Source organism: Filicampus tigris, chromosome 20 (genome assembly GCF_054856515.1).
Source record: "Filicampus tigris isolate MCC_2025a chromosome 20, RoL_Ftig_1.0, whole genome shotgun sequence".
In the NCBI taxonomy this organism is placed as follows: Eukaryota; Metazoa; Chordata; class Actinopteri; order Syngnathiformes; family Syngnathidae; genus Filicampus; species Filicampus tigris.
The window spans coordinates 14,986,914-15,001,538 of NC_141236.1; the positions used below are offsets into that span (position 1 = coordinate 14,986,914).

Sequence of the window (14,625 nt, forward strand, 5' to 3'; positions counted from 1 at the left end):
ACACGCACCACACGCACACAAACACGCACACACACACACACACACACACACACACGCACACACCCCCACACGCTTATACATACGCACGCGTGTGCACGCACACGCGCAGCACACGTAAGTGCACGCGGACAGGCTAACATAATGCGTGCGCGCGCGCGCGCGCACAAAGGTTTGCTTGTCTGCGGTCCGCTTTTGTTGCAAGGTTGTTAAGATTCACAAGGCAAGCGCAGACGGCGGAAAGGTGAAAGGTCACCTATTGAGAAAGTCATCAATGCATTGGAGGGATGGAGGCCCAGCCAATAGCGTGCCGAGGAGGGGGACGAAGCCTGTGATTGGCTGAGAGCGGAGACGTTTGCTGTGGCACTCAAAAATGGGCGATGAAGATGACGACGACGATGATGATGAAGCAGGCCGCAGAAGGCGTTGCCATGGGTACGCGTGTCGGACTTTTCTCGCGCCAAACGCACGAGAAAGCCGAACCCGAGCTCGGTTCTTCATGCCAAGTGACGTCATGTGACAGCAGCGGCGGCGGCGGCGGCGGCGGCGGCCACCGCTTCCCGCCCAATGGAATGAATGGACCGCAAATAGGAGCCAATGGGCTGCGAGGGGTGGATATAAAAAGCTGGACGCGCTCTAATCCGCCGCCGCAGCAGAACCGAACCGGACCGGACCAGACCAGCTCAGCTCAGCTCAGCTCAGCTTCCTTTGCACAGCATCGCTCCACCGGAACCGACCGCAGGTAAGGCCCAATAATCCAACCATCTATCTCATCAGTGCCGTCGATAGGAAAGACCGTCCGTCATATGCACGCCGTGCCCCCCACCCCCTGCTTCACGCACGCACGCACGCACGCACGCCCCGTTACGTCACGTCACCACGGCTGGGGGCTGTCAGAACAAAGAGCCGCGCTTTAACATCCTTTCCCGCTATTTCCTCTTAATTTCTTTGCCCTTATTTTCATTCTCACGCGACGCGCGCCGAGGTGGCGCGCGTGGCCGCGCGCGTTCGCGGCCGCGTGCAGGTGTTGCGCAGTCAGCGCAAATGCGCGCACCGGCCGCGCGCATCGCCGCTAATCGTCTTTGAGCGCACGCACATGGCGTGTGGTTTGCGGCTGCGCGTGACAAGGTCAGAGGTGAAGGTGAAGAAGGTGATGAGCTAGAAGACGAGGCACGCCCGCCCGACCGCGCGCACGCACGCGCTGCTGCGTCACTGCGCACAAACGCAGCTCGGCCGGTGTGACCTTCAACACACACGCAAGCGATCAATCGATCGGGGATCAATCGAGGAGGGCAGCAGGCCCACTCCAAGCAAAATGGGACTTGGGGCCTCCGTTTTGTGCATTAACATTCATGATTTGTGAGGAGGAAAATTTATGCCCCAACATTTTTGACACAACATTCAAACACAGCGGCGATGTAGGCCCAAGCCCAAGACAGAGGTTGCATTCCTCAAGAGCTCATATTACAATATAAAAGAGGACAAGTCCAAATTTGACGCGAAAGCCATATTCAAATTACACATAAAGGCAGAATAACACATAGTTATGGAGGAAAAACACCCCAACATTTTAAGAAAGTCAAAGCAAGAAAGTCACAATATTATGAGCTAAAAAAATGTATAAAAGTCCAAGACCAAAGCTTGAATACATCAGTCCCCCGAAAATGATCAAAAACTACTCCAGGTAGGTAGGTGCTCAGTTGGCCTGCGGCTCGGGCGTGACGCGTGTCGGTGCCTGCTAACGTCCTGTTGGTGCGTGCGTGCGTGCGTGCGTGCGTGCGCGCGCGTGTGTTCAGCAGCAGTCGCCATGCCTTTCGGGAACACGCACAACAAGATGAAGATGAACTACTCGGCCGAGCAGGAGTTTCCCGACCTGAGCCAGCACAACAACCACATGGCCAAGGTGCTCACACCCGAAATGTACGCCCAACTGCGGGACAAGGAGACGCCCAGCGGCTTCACATTGGACGACGTCATCCAGACTGGCGTGGACAATCCAGGTAAACTCCCCTGCCCCCAAGATCCAAATGAACCGGCATGACTCGTGAACTCAACGCGAGTTGGGCCGATTAGAAACTTTAATTGGATCCACGGCTTTATCGCCGCTTTCTGCCTCTTAATTGGACTCCAGCCGATCTACCCGGAAATAAAGTCTTTGGAGAGCAGCTGAATTGGCTCAGAAGCGTATTCGACAACAACATTGATTTTGGGCACTCAGGTCATCCGTTCATCATGACGGTGGGCTGCGTGGCGGGAGACGAGGAGACCTACGAGGTGTTCCGGGACCTCATGGACCCCATCATCGAAGACCGCCATGGGGGCTACAAACCCGATGACAAGCACAAGACTGATCTGGACCCAGAGAACCTGCAGGTAAACCACTACCGCCACTCAAGTAAACGACAACACAAGTGAACGAAGCAACGGGGCCATTCCAGAAGCAGGTTGCACGCCTGTGCAGTCCGAGCCCCGGTTATTTGTGGACCTCCTCTGAGATGGCAAACGCAACATTCACTTGCACGACAGCAGGTTAGTTCGGCTGAAAAAAAAAAGACAACATCAACGGAGCCCCGGCATGTTGCTTCACCGTGGCGACGGTGTGAAATGTCGAGCTACGTACTGAAATACGAACGTCGTGAAAATATATTCTGTGCAATAAAACTGCGCCGCAGCGCTGAAGGCAATAGCAGCAGCGAGGGAGCAAACTGATGAACAAGTTCCACTACAAGAATGGTGGCGGATAGAAGAATTCAAGCCACCAAATGAGCAACCCTGCGAGGGTGACTCACACGTGAAGTTCAAACCATTTACAATGATTGCTTGGCCCTATACAAGATACGACCAAGAGAAGTCAAGCCCGCCGCTCTGTTTTAAAATAATAAGATGCCTGGGGTCCAAAAGCTAGATGAAAAACAAGTAGTTACCAAGTCCAAAAGTCCCTTTTGCACACTGCAATGCAGGCCGCGGTTGGGGTCGGCCCAGCACACATCTTGGGTCACGCCTGAGAGGAGAGGACCGGAATTTTACACCAGCGCAACCACATCGGGATCTTCGTCTGGACCCAGGGACCGATTCCAGTATTCCGTGTAGGGGTTGGACAAACTCACAAGTCGCGCCCATTGACGTCGGGAAAACTGCTGAGTTGAGGCTGGCACGGACCCCAGGGTGGGCCAGATGATGTCGGCGTCCCGTCCCATTCCCCGCATCAGAAACCTTAATCCAGACTCTGGAGCTAGAGTCAGAAATTGACTACCTTTCTTTGGAGCTGGCAAAATGTCAGGGTTAGGGTCCGAGCAGCTCTGGTCTCACAGAGTTTACTCGGAAAGGCAGAAGAACAAATTTGTGAGCGAGGCCGAAGCATGATGGGCAAAAGACGGAAATCTTTCCGCAAAATGCTGTCTTTTCTCAGATCAGTCAGTCCTGGATAGGCTAATTTCTAGTCATGTCATCAAACGGATCAGATTTGGCCAATCTCTCTTCACATGTCTCCTGAATGCTGTGACAAGTAGAGTCATTGTCTGGTTATATTGACTGATTTGGCTTTTCACTTTGCCCGCTCTCTGCCGCGGATATTAGAAAGGCCTAATTGACTGGCCTGGACACTAGTTGGTAACCTGACGGCGAGCGGCGTCTCCGCGACGTCTCCTGGCGACATGTCAGGTCGCAAGGGCGTCGCTCTGAATTCAAACATGTTCAATTTTTTTTCTGAGATCTTTTGGAGATGTTCTCAAGTCTCAATGGTCTCAGGTCCCGGAGACGTCTACACAGACTCGTGGCCAAATTGGTCTGCGCCAGAAGTCGCCCTGGGGAGAGCACGGGCAAATGCGAAATGCTAAGTGGAGTGCACTCATATACAGTAGCGCTTTAATTACACAGTGCCAGTGCCCAAAGAGCTGTCCAGAGACTCACATTCAGCCATTCGGGGCACACGTTCATATCATACACCGACGGGCCCACTGGGAGCAATTCAGGGTTCAATTCTTGGGCAGCAGACAGTCGGAGCTGGGATTCGTACTGCCAATCGCCGGATGACTCAGTCCTCCAAGTGAGCCGCAGCCGCCCAGCAAGCAATATTTTTATCTGCTGAGTGGCCACCACTTACCGGTGGCCGCGTCGCAGCAACGTCTCTGCCTGTGAGAGAGGCACTTTGGACTTTGCCTCATCTCAAGGTTAACTCGAGTCAGATTTCTCACATAACCTGCTTTCTGGAATATCCCCCAGCCAGGAGACCACTGCTTTCTGTCTCCAGTCTCTTATGCTTTGAGTCGCATTCACTGAGGGTTGGGCTTGGGGCGGTTCCAGGGCGGAGACGATCTGGATCCAAACTACGTTCTGAGTTCGCGGGTTCGGACCGGCCGGAGCATCCGCGGCTTCTGCCTGCCGCCTCACTGCAGCCGCGGGGAACGCCGCGCCATCGAGGACCTCTCCATCCAAAGTATGACATCACTTTCCACGATCGCTCTGCAGCGCCGCCTGCTGGCCAAACAGCAACTTTGTGCTTGTGATGGCTTTGCAGGTCTGGACGCCCTGGACGGTGATTTGAAAGGTCACTACTACGCCCTGAAGAACATGACGGAGGAGGAACAGCAGCAGCTGATTGACGACCACTTCCTCTTCGACAAACCCGTCTCACCGCTGCTGCTGGCGTCCGGCATGGCTCGCGATTGGCCCGACGGTCGCGGCATCTGGTCAGAACGCGCCCGACTTTTTGCCGCTCGCTCAAAAGCGCCAGCGCCGCCATGACGTTCGCGTGCGCTCGCAGGCACAACGACAACAAGACCTTCCTGGTGTGGGTCAACGAGGAAGACCACCTGCGTGTCATCAGCATGCAGAAAGGCGGCAACATGAGGGAGGTCTTCACCAGATTCTGCACCGGGCTCACCAAGGTCAGTCACTCCAGTCCCAAGTCACTCTCCAAGTTGGACACGTACCGTGAGCATAAATGGCAAGACAGCAGCAATTGACAAAACGGAAGCTTAGCTCTTAATCGGGAACTTAAAAGTAGTTGACCAAATGTTTCTATTCACGGGACGCTTCCATTAAATTGGCCAGAATTCAGAATTCTCACTTGATAACCAAATTTCAAAATACAGCAACGCAGCGCAAACCGCAAGAACCAAGACAATAGAAAATAAAATTGGCCATAAGCAAACTATGCCTAATGAGAAGCTCTGCTCTTGTCTTTTGAATTATCATCTGCTGGCTCTGGTTTCACTTGATTTCCCCGTTGGATGGCTGCGTTCTGCTGACTGCCTGCCACTGCATCAGAAAAACGGACCGACTGAAATACGTGATAAGCGACGCGTCGCGCTCTGAACATCGTTGTGGAGTAACGAAGGCGACTAATCGACTAGTCCGTACGACCCCGAGCACCTCACGCGTGCGTCGTTGTCTCGTCCTGCAGATCGAGTCCCTGTTCAAGGAGCGAAGTCACGAGTTCATGTGGAACGAGCACCTGGGCTACGTCCTGACGTGCCCGTCCAACCTGGGGACTGGCCTGCGCGCTGGCGTCCACGTCAAACTTCCCAACCTCAGCAAGCACGAGCTGTTCGGTGAAGTCCTCAAACGTCTCAGGCTGCAGAAAAGAGGAACAGGTAGGCTCTCGGCCAGGGGAACTTTGTTGAGGGGGAACCTTTGGTGGCGGGACCTCGGGGGTAGGGGCCCTCGTTGGAGGGGGGCCTCAGCCTGAGGACTTTTGGTGAGGGCACCTTGTAGGGGCAATCATTGGCAAGGGCTGCTCAACCTGAGGACTTTTGGTGAGGGCACCTTGTAGGGGCAATCATTGGCAAGGGCTGCTCAACCTGAGGACTTTTGGTGAGGACACCTTGTAGGGGCAATCATTGGCAAGGGCTGCTCAACCTGAGGACCTTTGGTGAGGGAAACTAGGCAGGGGACTGGGACCTCAGATGGAGGATCTTTGGTAGGGGAACTCTCCGGGAGATTTCAGCGGCGGGGGGGGACCTCAGTGGGGAGACTGATAATCAGGGGGCTTTGGGTGGGCCCTTGGGGGGGACAAGGAGGGGCTTTGGTCAGAGGACGTGAAGCAGGACCTTTGGTGAGGGCACCTTGGCAGCGGGGACCTTTGGCTGGGGAACTCGGCTGGGGGATTTGGTTTTGGGGGATGACTTTGGTGGGGAGACCTCGGTTGAAAGACCTTTTGTGGGGGGGCCTTCGGGCGGGACCTTTGGTGAAGGGCCCTTGGCAGGGCAAACCTTGGGTTTGGGGGTACCTCTGGGTAGGGACCTATTGGCTAGCTGGTTGGAGTCCTCCTCGCCATCTCAAGCACGCTTGTGTTTTTTTTTCAGGGGGCGTGGACACGGCAGCGGTAGGCGGAGTCTTTGACATCTCCAATGCGGACCGCTTGGGTTTCTCCGAAGTGGAGCTGGTCCAAATGGTGGTGGACGGCGTCAACCTCCTGGTGGACATGGAGAAACGCCTGGAGGCCGGAGACGCCATCGACGACCTGATGCCCGAGCAGAAGTGAAGCTTTCACCTCTTACACCTCGCACCCCTCACGTAATCTCTCGTACCCGTAACCACACCCTGACGCCAACCGCCCTACACCTCCGCACCCTCGATCCCCCGCCCCCCACTTGAAGCAGGACCCGTCTTACGGGATGTTAGTGAGCCACGTAGATGTCTGACACCTTGATTTTCTAGTTGCTGTTTGGAGCAGCTGAAACGTCCCATAATAATAATGACAATAACAATCATGAAAATAATGATGATGATAATAAAGTCTGTGAAACACCTCCAAGTGTTTATTTCTCACACACACACACATACACTTTCCTCACTTGATGGACTGCATCTGGAATGGAGAAACGCATCGATGTCCCAACTCATACGTTTTGCACGAAGCCTTCAACAATCATCCTTAAGCGTCCATCTACCGCACATATTTCGTGCTGTCAAAAATCATCTTTCCAACCGGAACCGATCAATTTGCATCACTTCCGAGTGGCTGTGGTTCCGACCCCTTTGCCGCCTTTGAGCCGGGAGAAGAGCGCCGGCCTCTGATTGGCGGAGGCTAGCTCCTCCTCTGCACCGCGCCCGACGGAGCCAACGTCAGCTGCCGAGACGTCCGACTTGAGGGCGAGCGGCGCCGACGATGCCGGGTCACTGAAAGGAACAAGCGGGCATGTCGTTTGTGGTCACGTTGTCACAGTCGCCGAGCCGTCACGCCGCTGTGGCGACCGGATGTGAACGGAGTCAGGTTGTCATGGCAACCAGGCGAGTCCGTCATCAAGTTGTGCGTGTTCGTCACCACGTCGCTGCGGCTGCCGGCCACGTGATTGAACGCGCGTTCGTCATAACATCGCCGCACTTTGCAACGGTCACGTTGTGGCGGTGCGTACGGACTCGGCACGCAGTCGAGTCTGACTGACCAACGAGAAGAGGAGCACACCTGAAGTCCGGGAACTCCCTGGCGAAGGCGGCCATTTCTTGGCGGAAGCTTGCCGGATGGTGCAGACGAAGCGCGTCGGCCAGGTGGCGGAGCATCGGCCCGAAGCGTGAGCGCTCGCCGCAGCCCTGGGCGCAGCCGCGCGTCACGTCGCACTCGAGACGAACCGACGACGGGGCAACAAACATCTTGGGAGAGGACGGCGTCTCACCGCCGCCGCGTGGAAGAAGTCCTCCATCTTGTCGGCGTCCGCCAGCAGCCGCTCGGCCGCGCCCGCCCGCTCCTCGCCGCTCTTCAGGCGGCCCCTCGACATCCTCCTCATGTACTCTGACACCAACTCCCGCTGGAACGTGCGCACCAAGCTCTGCGGCGACACACAAGAGCGTGTTGCGCAGGGGAGAGCGAGCGAGCCAAAGGCGAGACTGACGTGTCTGCAGGAAGCTTTGAGGCTCGTCAGGTAAAGGCCGAAGAGCTGGAACAGAGAATCCAGCAGCGAGTCCACGGGAGTCAGTGAGCCGTCCGACCAGCCCGCCGTCCACAGCTGCCTGTAATACACCTGAACATGCGCGCGCATGCGCTGGTGTGCGCGCCGCTGTCCACGGCAAACCAGGCGGCGCTTCCTTACCTTGAGCTGCCCGTGGATGGGACGGGTAAAAGTGGAGAAGGCAAACTCCCTCAGCGCGTCCAAAACGGCCTCGCAGCGGTGCCAACACATACGTCCTCTTTGACTCCCTGCTTGACTCGCCGGTTGACTCCCCGCTTGACTTCTGATGTAATCTCTGCGGACATGACAAGTCATCAGTCAGCCTTGGGTGCATATTGCCTTGCTCAGTCAATCGAGCAAGATCAATCATCATATCACATGTACAGAATTTTCAGAATTCTTATCCATTTTATATTCCAGTTATAACAGAATATTAATAACTGGCGATTTTAATATACACATGGACAACATCTCGGACCCACTATCCAGAGATTTTTCAAACCTTTTAAACTGCTTGGATTTTAAACAGCACGTCTTGCAGCCAACTCACAACAGAGGACACACCCTGGATTTGGTTATAACCTATGGCTTGTCTGCTGGTGTGTCCTCTGTTGTTGACTTGGCAGTGTCAGACCACTACTGTGTCTATTTTAACATCGCCAGTTTTAACCATCTAGCAGTCCCGGTCAGAACAGTGAAGAAACGCTACCTATCTTCTGAGGTGGCAGCAAATTTTATCGAGATCTTAAAAAACACTCCTGCTGACATTTTACCTGCACCCTGTGATCTTATTGTTGACAATTTTAACCTACATCTTAAATCATCATTAGATTCAGTAGCTCCACTTTTAATTAAAACAACAAAAACAAAGACTGTACCCCCGTGGAGAAACAATGCTATCAAAATATCAAAGAGAAAATGCAGGAGTGCAGAGAGGAGGTGGAGAAAAAGTAAACTTACAGTACACTATGAAATTTTATGCGAACAACTGAAATCTTACAATAAAACAGTAAAACTGGCAAGATCTTCCTATTTCTCAAACCTCATTACAGTCAATAAAAACAACCCCAGGGTTCTCTTCTCCACCTTTGAACTTTTAACTAGTTCTGATTTTAATAAGTCCCCACAGAGACCAACAGATGCTCTCTGTGAGGACTTTGCAGACCACTTCAGAAGTAAAATCGATGACATAAGATCCAGTCTTTTAGCCCGTCAAAACACAAGTTTTAATAAACCCGGACAATCATATTTACATGAGGAAACACTGGAAAGTTTTGCCCTGGTTGATGCAAGGACACTTGTTCGAGTTTTCTCCCAGGTAAACCCAACAACCTGCCTTTTGGATCCAATTCCCACATTTCTTTTTAAGACATTTTATGGATTTTTTGAAGAACAAATTTTAAATATAGTCAATTGCTCTCTTCAGACAGGCGTCTTCCCAGCTGCCTTTAAAACGGCGGTGGTGAAGCCCCTTCTGAAGAAGAGCGGTTCTGACCCGAGCGTTTTTAATAACTACAGACCCGTATCCAACTTACCGTTTTTAAGTAAGATTTTAGAAAAACTGGTTTTCATCCAGTTGAATCATTTTTTAAATACAAATAATATTTTGGAGAAATATCAATCTGGTTTTAGGATGAACCACAGTACGGAGACTGCTCTTTTAAGGATCTTAAATGATATTAGGTGCACTGCAGACGTGAGAAAACTCACAGTCTTGGTGCTACTGGATCTAAGCGCTGCTTTTGATACAGTAGATCACCAAATTTTATTAAATAGACTTAAAAATCTAGTGGGCATCTCTGGTACTGTTTTTGACTGGTTTTATTCCTATCTCACAGACCGATATTTCTTTGTAAGTATGGATACTTGTTCCTCTAAAACTCATGAAATTAAATGTGGGGTTCCTCAAGGTTCGATTTTAGGCCCCTTACTTTTTAATCTTTATATGCTTCCCCTCGGGGATGTCATCAGGGGACACGGCATCAGCTTTCACAGCTATGCTGATGACACGCAGCTGTATATTGCCGTGTCTCCTGATGACACAGGACCCATTGATACCCTTTTAAATTGCATTTTAGATATCAAGTCATGGATGGCAGATAATTTCCTACAGCTCAATGAGGACAAGACTGAGGTCTTAGTTATCGGTCCCGAAGGTCAGAGAGAGAAGCTTTTACCAAAACTACACATTTTTAATCCCTCACACTGTGTGAAGAACCTTGGCGTCATTTTTGACTCTGAGCTCAGTTTTATTCCTCATATTAAAAATGTAACCAAGATTGGTTTTTATCACCTTAAGAATATCGCCAGAGTCCGCCCGTTTCTCTCTCAGGCTAACACGGAAGTGCTGATGCATGCCTTTATTTCCTGTCGTTTAGATTACTGTAATGCCCTGCTCTCTGGCCTCCCGAAAAAGAGCATTTCACCACTGCAACTACTGCAGAATTCAGCCGCTCGGGTGCTGACGAGAACCAGAGGGCGGGAGCACATTACGCCAGTTTTGAAATTGCTGCATTGGCTCCCTGTGTGTTTCAGGATCGATTTTAAAGTACTTTTATTAGTTTATAAATGTGTTAATGGTCTTGGGCCATCTTATTTATCTGATTTGCTTTTATCATACCAGCCCTCGCGGATCCTGAGGTCCTCTGGCGCCGGCCTTTTATTTATTCCAAGGGTGAGGACCAAAATGCATGGCGAGGCTGCATTCAGCCATTTTGGTCCTCACCTTTGGAATAGCCTGCCAGAGGATGTCAGGTCTGCAGAGACTGTTGATATTTTTAAGAGGAAGCTCAAGACACACCTTTTTAGTTTGGCTTTCAACAACTTTTAAATAATTTATCTTTTCTTTTGATTGAAGATAATTCTATGTTTTGCTTTGAATGTTTTAAAGCACTTTGAGTTGCATTTTTATGTATGAAAAGTGCTATATAAATAAAATGTGATTGATTGATTGATTGATTGATGTTGTGCCTTTTGCGAGAGTGAATCGCGAGAGTGGCGGCCACTCCCGGGCCATCGATCCCGTGGCAAAAAAATGTTGATTGACGGCGTCACCTGAGTTGTTCCTCGCAGGCCAAGTGAGCCTTCATCCATGCTGACGCCCGCTCATCCTTTCTCTGCGCCAACTTCTCCAATGCCTTCTTGTACCTGAAAGGCAGGCCCGTCAGTCAGCGTGTGGCCACGTGGCTCACCACACGCCTTGTCGTCTCAGTCGGCGCGCCGCACTACTTGAGGAGGAAGCGCTCCAGGTGAGCTGCCCCCTTGTGAGATTTGGTGCCATCCTCAGCGAGGAGGCAGCTCAAGTCTGCCAGGGATCCGTCTATCACCTGGAAAGACATCAAGGCCGGTTGACAAGTAAAAGGCGCGAGACACGCCTGGCGAGCGTTCGCCACCTGAATGACGTCGATGGCCAGCGGACAGAAGAAGTAGTCCTCCATGACTTCTGGCATGTCGGCGCCGCGCCACTTGTCTTCTTCTCTCCGCAGGACTTTCCGCAGCCACGAGGAGACCTGCTCCTGGTCAGGAAACAAACGCTGACTCGGCGCTAATTGCCGCGTCTTCTTGGTTGTTGTGCTCTGGGTCCTGACCTCCTTGCTGTTCATGAAGCGCTCCTGCAGCTGCCGCACCTGATCCTGCTGCAGCAGAGCGCCCAGACAGCCAGTCTTTAACTTCCCGCGCAGTTCTTCATGCCGCAGGACTTCCCTGCACGCACACGCGGCGTTAGTTACTCAGCCGGAGGTTTTCAGCGCCCTCAAAGGACGACGGGAGTCCTCACTGCGGGTAGAAGGCGTTGACCCAAAAGAGCAGGTAGGCGCAGTCGTCCGCTTCCAGTCCGCCTCGGATCATGCGGCCCAGTCGGGCCGAGAACGAACGCTGACACAAACCGGCGTAAATGTTGAGCACGTCCACGTGAGGCCCGTAACACGGCTGCAGCACGCGCGCGCATCGCAGCAGGTCCGCCTTCACGCGCCTCCCCATGCCGCACACCTGGCCCAGCGTGGTCACGTGATCGCACCATCAGCTCGGAGCTTCGAGGTGGGGCGACGGAAAAGCACGTCACGGCCTGCCACTCACCCGCCTCTTGACGGGTGTGGAGAGGCCGCCGACCCCGTCCCGCTCTGCGTCTCGGGCGGCCTCCTCCAGCCTGGACTCCACCACGTCGGCGAGCAGGGCGTTGTGAGAGGCCAGACATTTGAGAGGTCGCCAGGGTGGGCCGCCGCCGCTGCCCGCCCAACGCCGGTCCAGCGCCTCCTGCAGCCGCATGGCGGCCACGGCGCTGACCAGCCGGCCGCCGCCGTGCGGGTCATCGCAAGTCAAGCTCTGCTGGACGGTCGTCAGGACCCGCAGCTTCAAGACCTCCAGGTCTCGCCAGAGCCGGTCCACGTCTTCCTCGCTGGGCCGGGCCCGACTCAGGAGCTCCTCCTCCCGGATCGACAAGGTCCTGCCGGTCTCCTCGAGCTCGTCGTCCCTCTTGCGGTCGCTGTCCTCCGACTCCACCTCGTCTGCGTGCGCAAATGAAAAGAGCGAGGACGTGATGTGTCTCGCGAGCCGGTGCCGCGCGTGTCCCCGGTCTCCAGGTTCACCTGGTTCGTGTTCCTGCGGCCTGACGTTCTTCCGCAACCTTCCGAGGAACTTCGGCCACCTTCTGCTCTCTCCTTCTGGGTTGTCCTCCATGACGCAACTTCTTTCACCTGAGCAGCTCATTAAATTAGCTCGGTGCCAGCGGTGAAGACACAAAGCGACCACTAAATGTTGTATGAGCCGTGCGCGGGCTACTTTGTATTCTCACAAAGTGTCATTATTTATTTCTCCTGTGCTGTTCCATCAACAGGCAGAATCGAATGGGACTTTTGTGAGCTAGGCTAGTTGAGTCTAGGACCGAGTAGCATGGATGGAGAAAGACATTCAGACCAAACGGTAGACAACATGGACGGACGGACGGAGAAACGACTGCGGTCAAGCTATCGCGCTTTGCTTTTTCCGCGGTCAAACTATCCGCTGTGAAATTGTTGAGTGCACGCGTATTCTAAACCTTGCGCTAAATGCTTTCCCGCATGTCACAACTGTGCCCAAAATACAAAACGTAATTCATCACTTCCCTCAAGTTCCAACTGCCATAAAAAAAAACATTCCTCCAAGAAGTAGAAAATCATCCAAGTGGATTCTTCTTCCTGGAGAGGAATGCCACCATCTTGCCAAGCTGGGACTGATTTTACTGTAGCGTTTTTTCACAAATTTGAGGCAAGGTCTGCACAAAATACAGTAGAGACAGTAGAGAAATCAGACAGACGGTCCCTGGCCGACTTCCGTCACCTGGTGGTCCCCTGGGGGACGGAAGTCGAGCGGACCGGGCCGACCTGCTTTAAACTTTAGAATACGCGCGGACTCAACAATTTAGGAGCGGATAGTTTGACCGTGCATGCACGGAAAAAGCAAAGCGTGATAGCTTGACCGCAGTCAGTGAGAAATTGGATGCGTGAAGGGCGCGCGTTACTGCTGCTACAACACGATGACATCACATGATAAACGTTGAACTCACGTGAGGAGGCAGTTTCGTCTTCTTGCAAGTTTTTCCTTTAAATGTCTGCCGAGTGACAAAAGACAGACGCAGGGGGCGGGGCCTACAGGTGGCGTCATGGAACTGACACACGAGCCTGCAGCTCAACGCCACAACGAAAACAACACCATTCTTGCAATGAGGCTCCTGACACCCGAAACGCAGATTGCCTGCCCCTTCGCATTGTTTGTCTGCACATGGATGCCAACTTTGCACTTTTGTCCTTTTCGCACATTGACCAACATTTGAAGACTCAAAAGCTGAAACGCATGCAAGTTTGCATGTAGCAATTCTGAATTAAAGCAAGCTGTTTTTGTTTCTAAATGTAACTTTCCTTTGGGGAAAATTACATTTGTTTAAAGGTCTACATGCGCGCCTGGTCGCATGATTGCCCACGTCCTTTTTCTAGCTTTCCAGGAAAGAAGAAAAAAAAGAACAAATTCATCGTCCAACTGCCTCCCCATTTAATCAAGCTTTGCACATTTCCATGAGCTGGAGGACTGACAATGCAAATCACACAATATTGGTTGTTTGTTCGTGCCATCAGAGTCAAAGTAAGTCCAAAATGACTTGAGCGATTAGGTGACTATTCTCCCAATCTAAAAGCCAATCCAGGTGAAACATTTCCAGCCGCCCAGTGTGAGGAAGGCCACAGCGTGTGTCATCGTCACGTCATAACCAGTGGCGGAGCGGGACTTTGATCCGTTCCGCAAAACAAACAAAAACTATTTTTACAAAGCCAAAACATTCTTCAGGAAACGCTGATAGGCGGTCATTTCGTCAGCCTCTGAAAATAACGGCTAAATTCAGATTTTGACAAAATGTCTTTTTTTGCCTTCAACATCTCCTCAGGAGGCTGGCCACCTCTGGTCAAATCAGATGCATCCTTGGATGAACAGATCATTCGATTTTACACCTGAAATGAAATTGTTAATACGTATAAGATCATCGGAATGGAATGCGCTTCAGTTTTTCGTGTTTTCTGAAAAAATGACTTTGACGAGTATCTTACGAGGGTGACTCTTTGTCCTCTACGGAGAATGGGGAAAATGTGGAGAAAAAAATACCGGGAAAATATACCCACATCTGGGGGGTCCGGGCGCCCGGCCCCCAACTCCGCCAGTGGCCACGACGTCATTTCGCAACTTGGAGACGTACGTGGCGAGCGCTGATCAAAGACGG

At 52.4% G+C, this 14,625-nt stretch overlaps 2 protein-coding genes across 14 annotated transcripts; one reads left to right on the plus strand and one right to left on the minus strand.

Annotated features, from left to right (window-relative positions):
* Positions 1-590: 590 nt before the first annotated feature.
* On the plus strand, positions 591-6,749 carry ckbb (creatine kinase, brain b). Of its 3 annotated transcripts, XM_086018435.1 has the most exons (8): positions 597-739; positions 1,797-1,997; positions 2,216-2,370; positions 4,300-4,432; positions 4,514-4,685; positions 4,760-4,883; positions 5,402-5,591; positions 6,303-6,749. In XM_086018435.1, the coding sequence occupies exons 2-8, from the start codon at positions 1,805-1,807 to the stop codon at positions 6,479-6,481; spliced, it is 1,146 nt and encodes a 381-aa protein (XP_085874561.1). In that variant the 5' UTR covers positions 597-739; positions 1,797-1,804; the 3' UTR covers positions 6,482-6,749. The 3 variants fall into 3 exon arrangements, with proteins under 3 accessions (XP_085874560.1, XP_085874561.1, XP_085874559.1); XM_086018434.1 differs by having other exon boundaries at positions 591-739; positions 1,794-1,997; positions 4,300-4,685; XM_086018433.1 differs by having other exon boundaries at positions 4,300-4,685.
* Positions 6,736-14,508, minus strand: LOC147128622 (tumor necrosis factor alpha-induced protein 2-like). 11 transcript variants are annotated; one of them, XM_086018402.1, is made up of 11 exons: positions 12,470-13,419; positions 11,961-12,388; positions 11,662-11,873; positions 11,474-11,588; positions 11,115-11,401; positions 10,941-11,033; positions 8,028-8,181; positions 7,830-7,874; positions 7,614-7,766; positions 7,406-7,530; positions 6,736-7,119 (listed from the first exon to the last, which is right to left on the minus strand). In XM_086018402.1, exons 1-11 carry the CDS (start codon positions 12,588-12,590, stop codon positions 6,948-6,950), a joined length of 1,905 nt encoding a protein of 634 aa, XP_085874528.1. In that variant the 5' UTR covers positions 12,591-13,419; the 3' UTR covers positions 6,736-6,947. The 11 variants fall into 11 exon arrangements, with proteins under 11 accessions (XP_085874528.1, XP_085874526.1, XP_085874520.1 ...); XM_086018400.1 differs by having other exon boundaries at positions 7,830-7,958; positions 11,115-11,212; positions 11,279-11,401; positions 11,961-13,419; XM_086018394.1 differs by adding an exon at positions 13,426-14,508 and having other exon boundaries at positions 7,614-8,181; positions 12,470-12,577.
* Between the last annotated feature and the right edge of the window lie 117 nt (positions 14,509-14,625).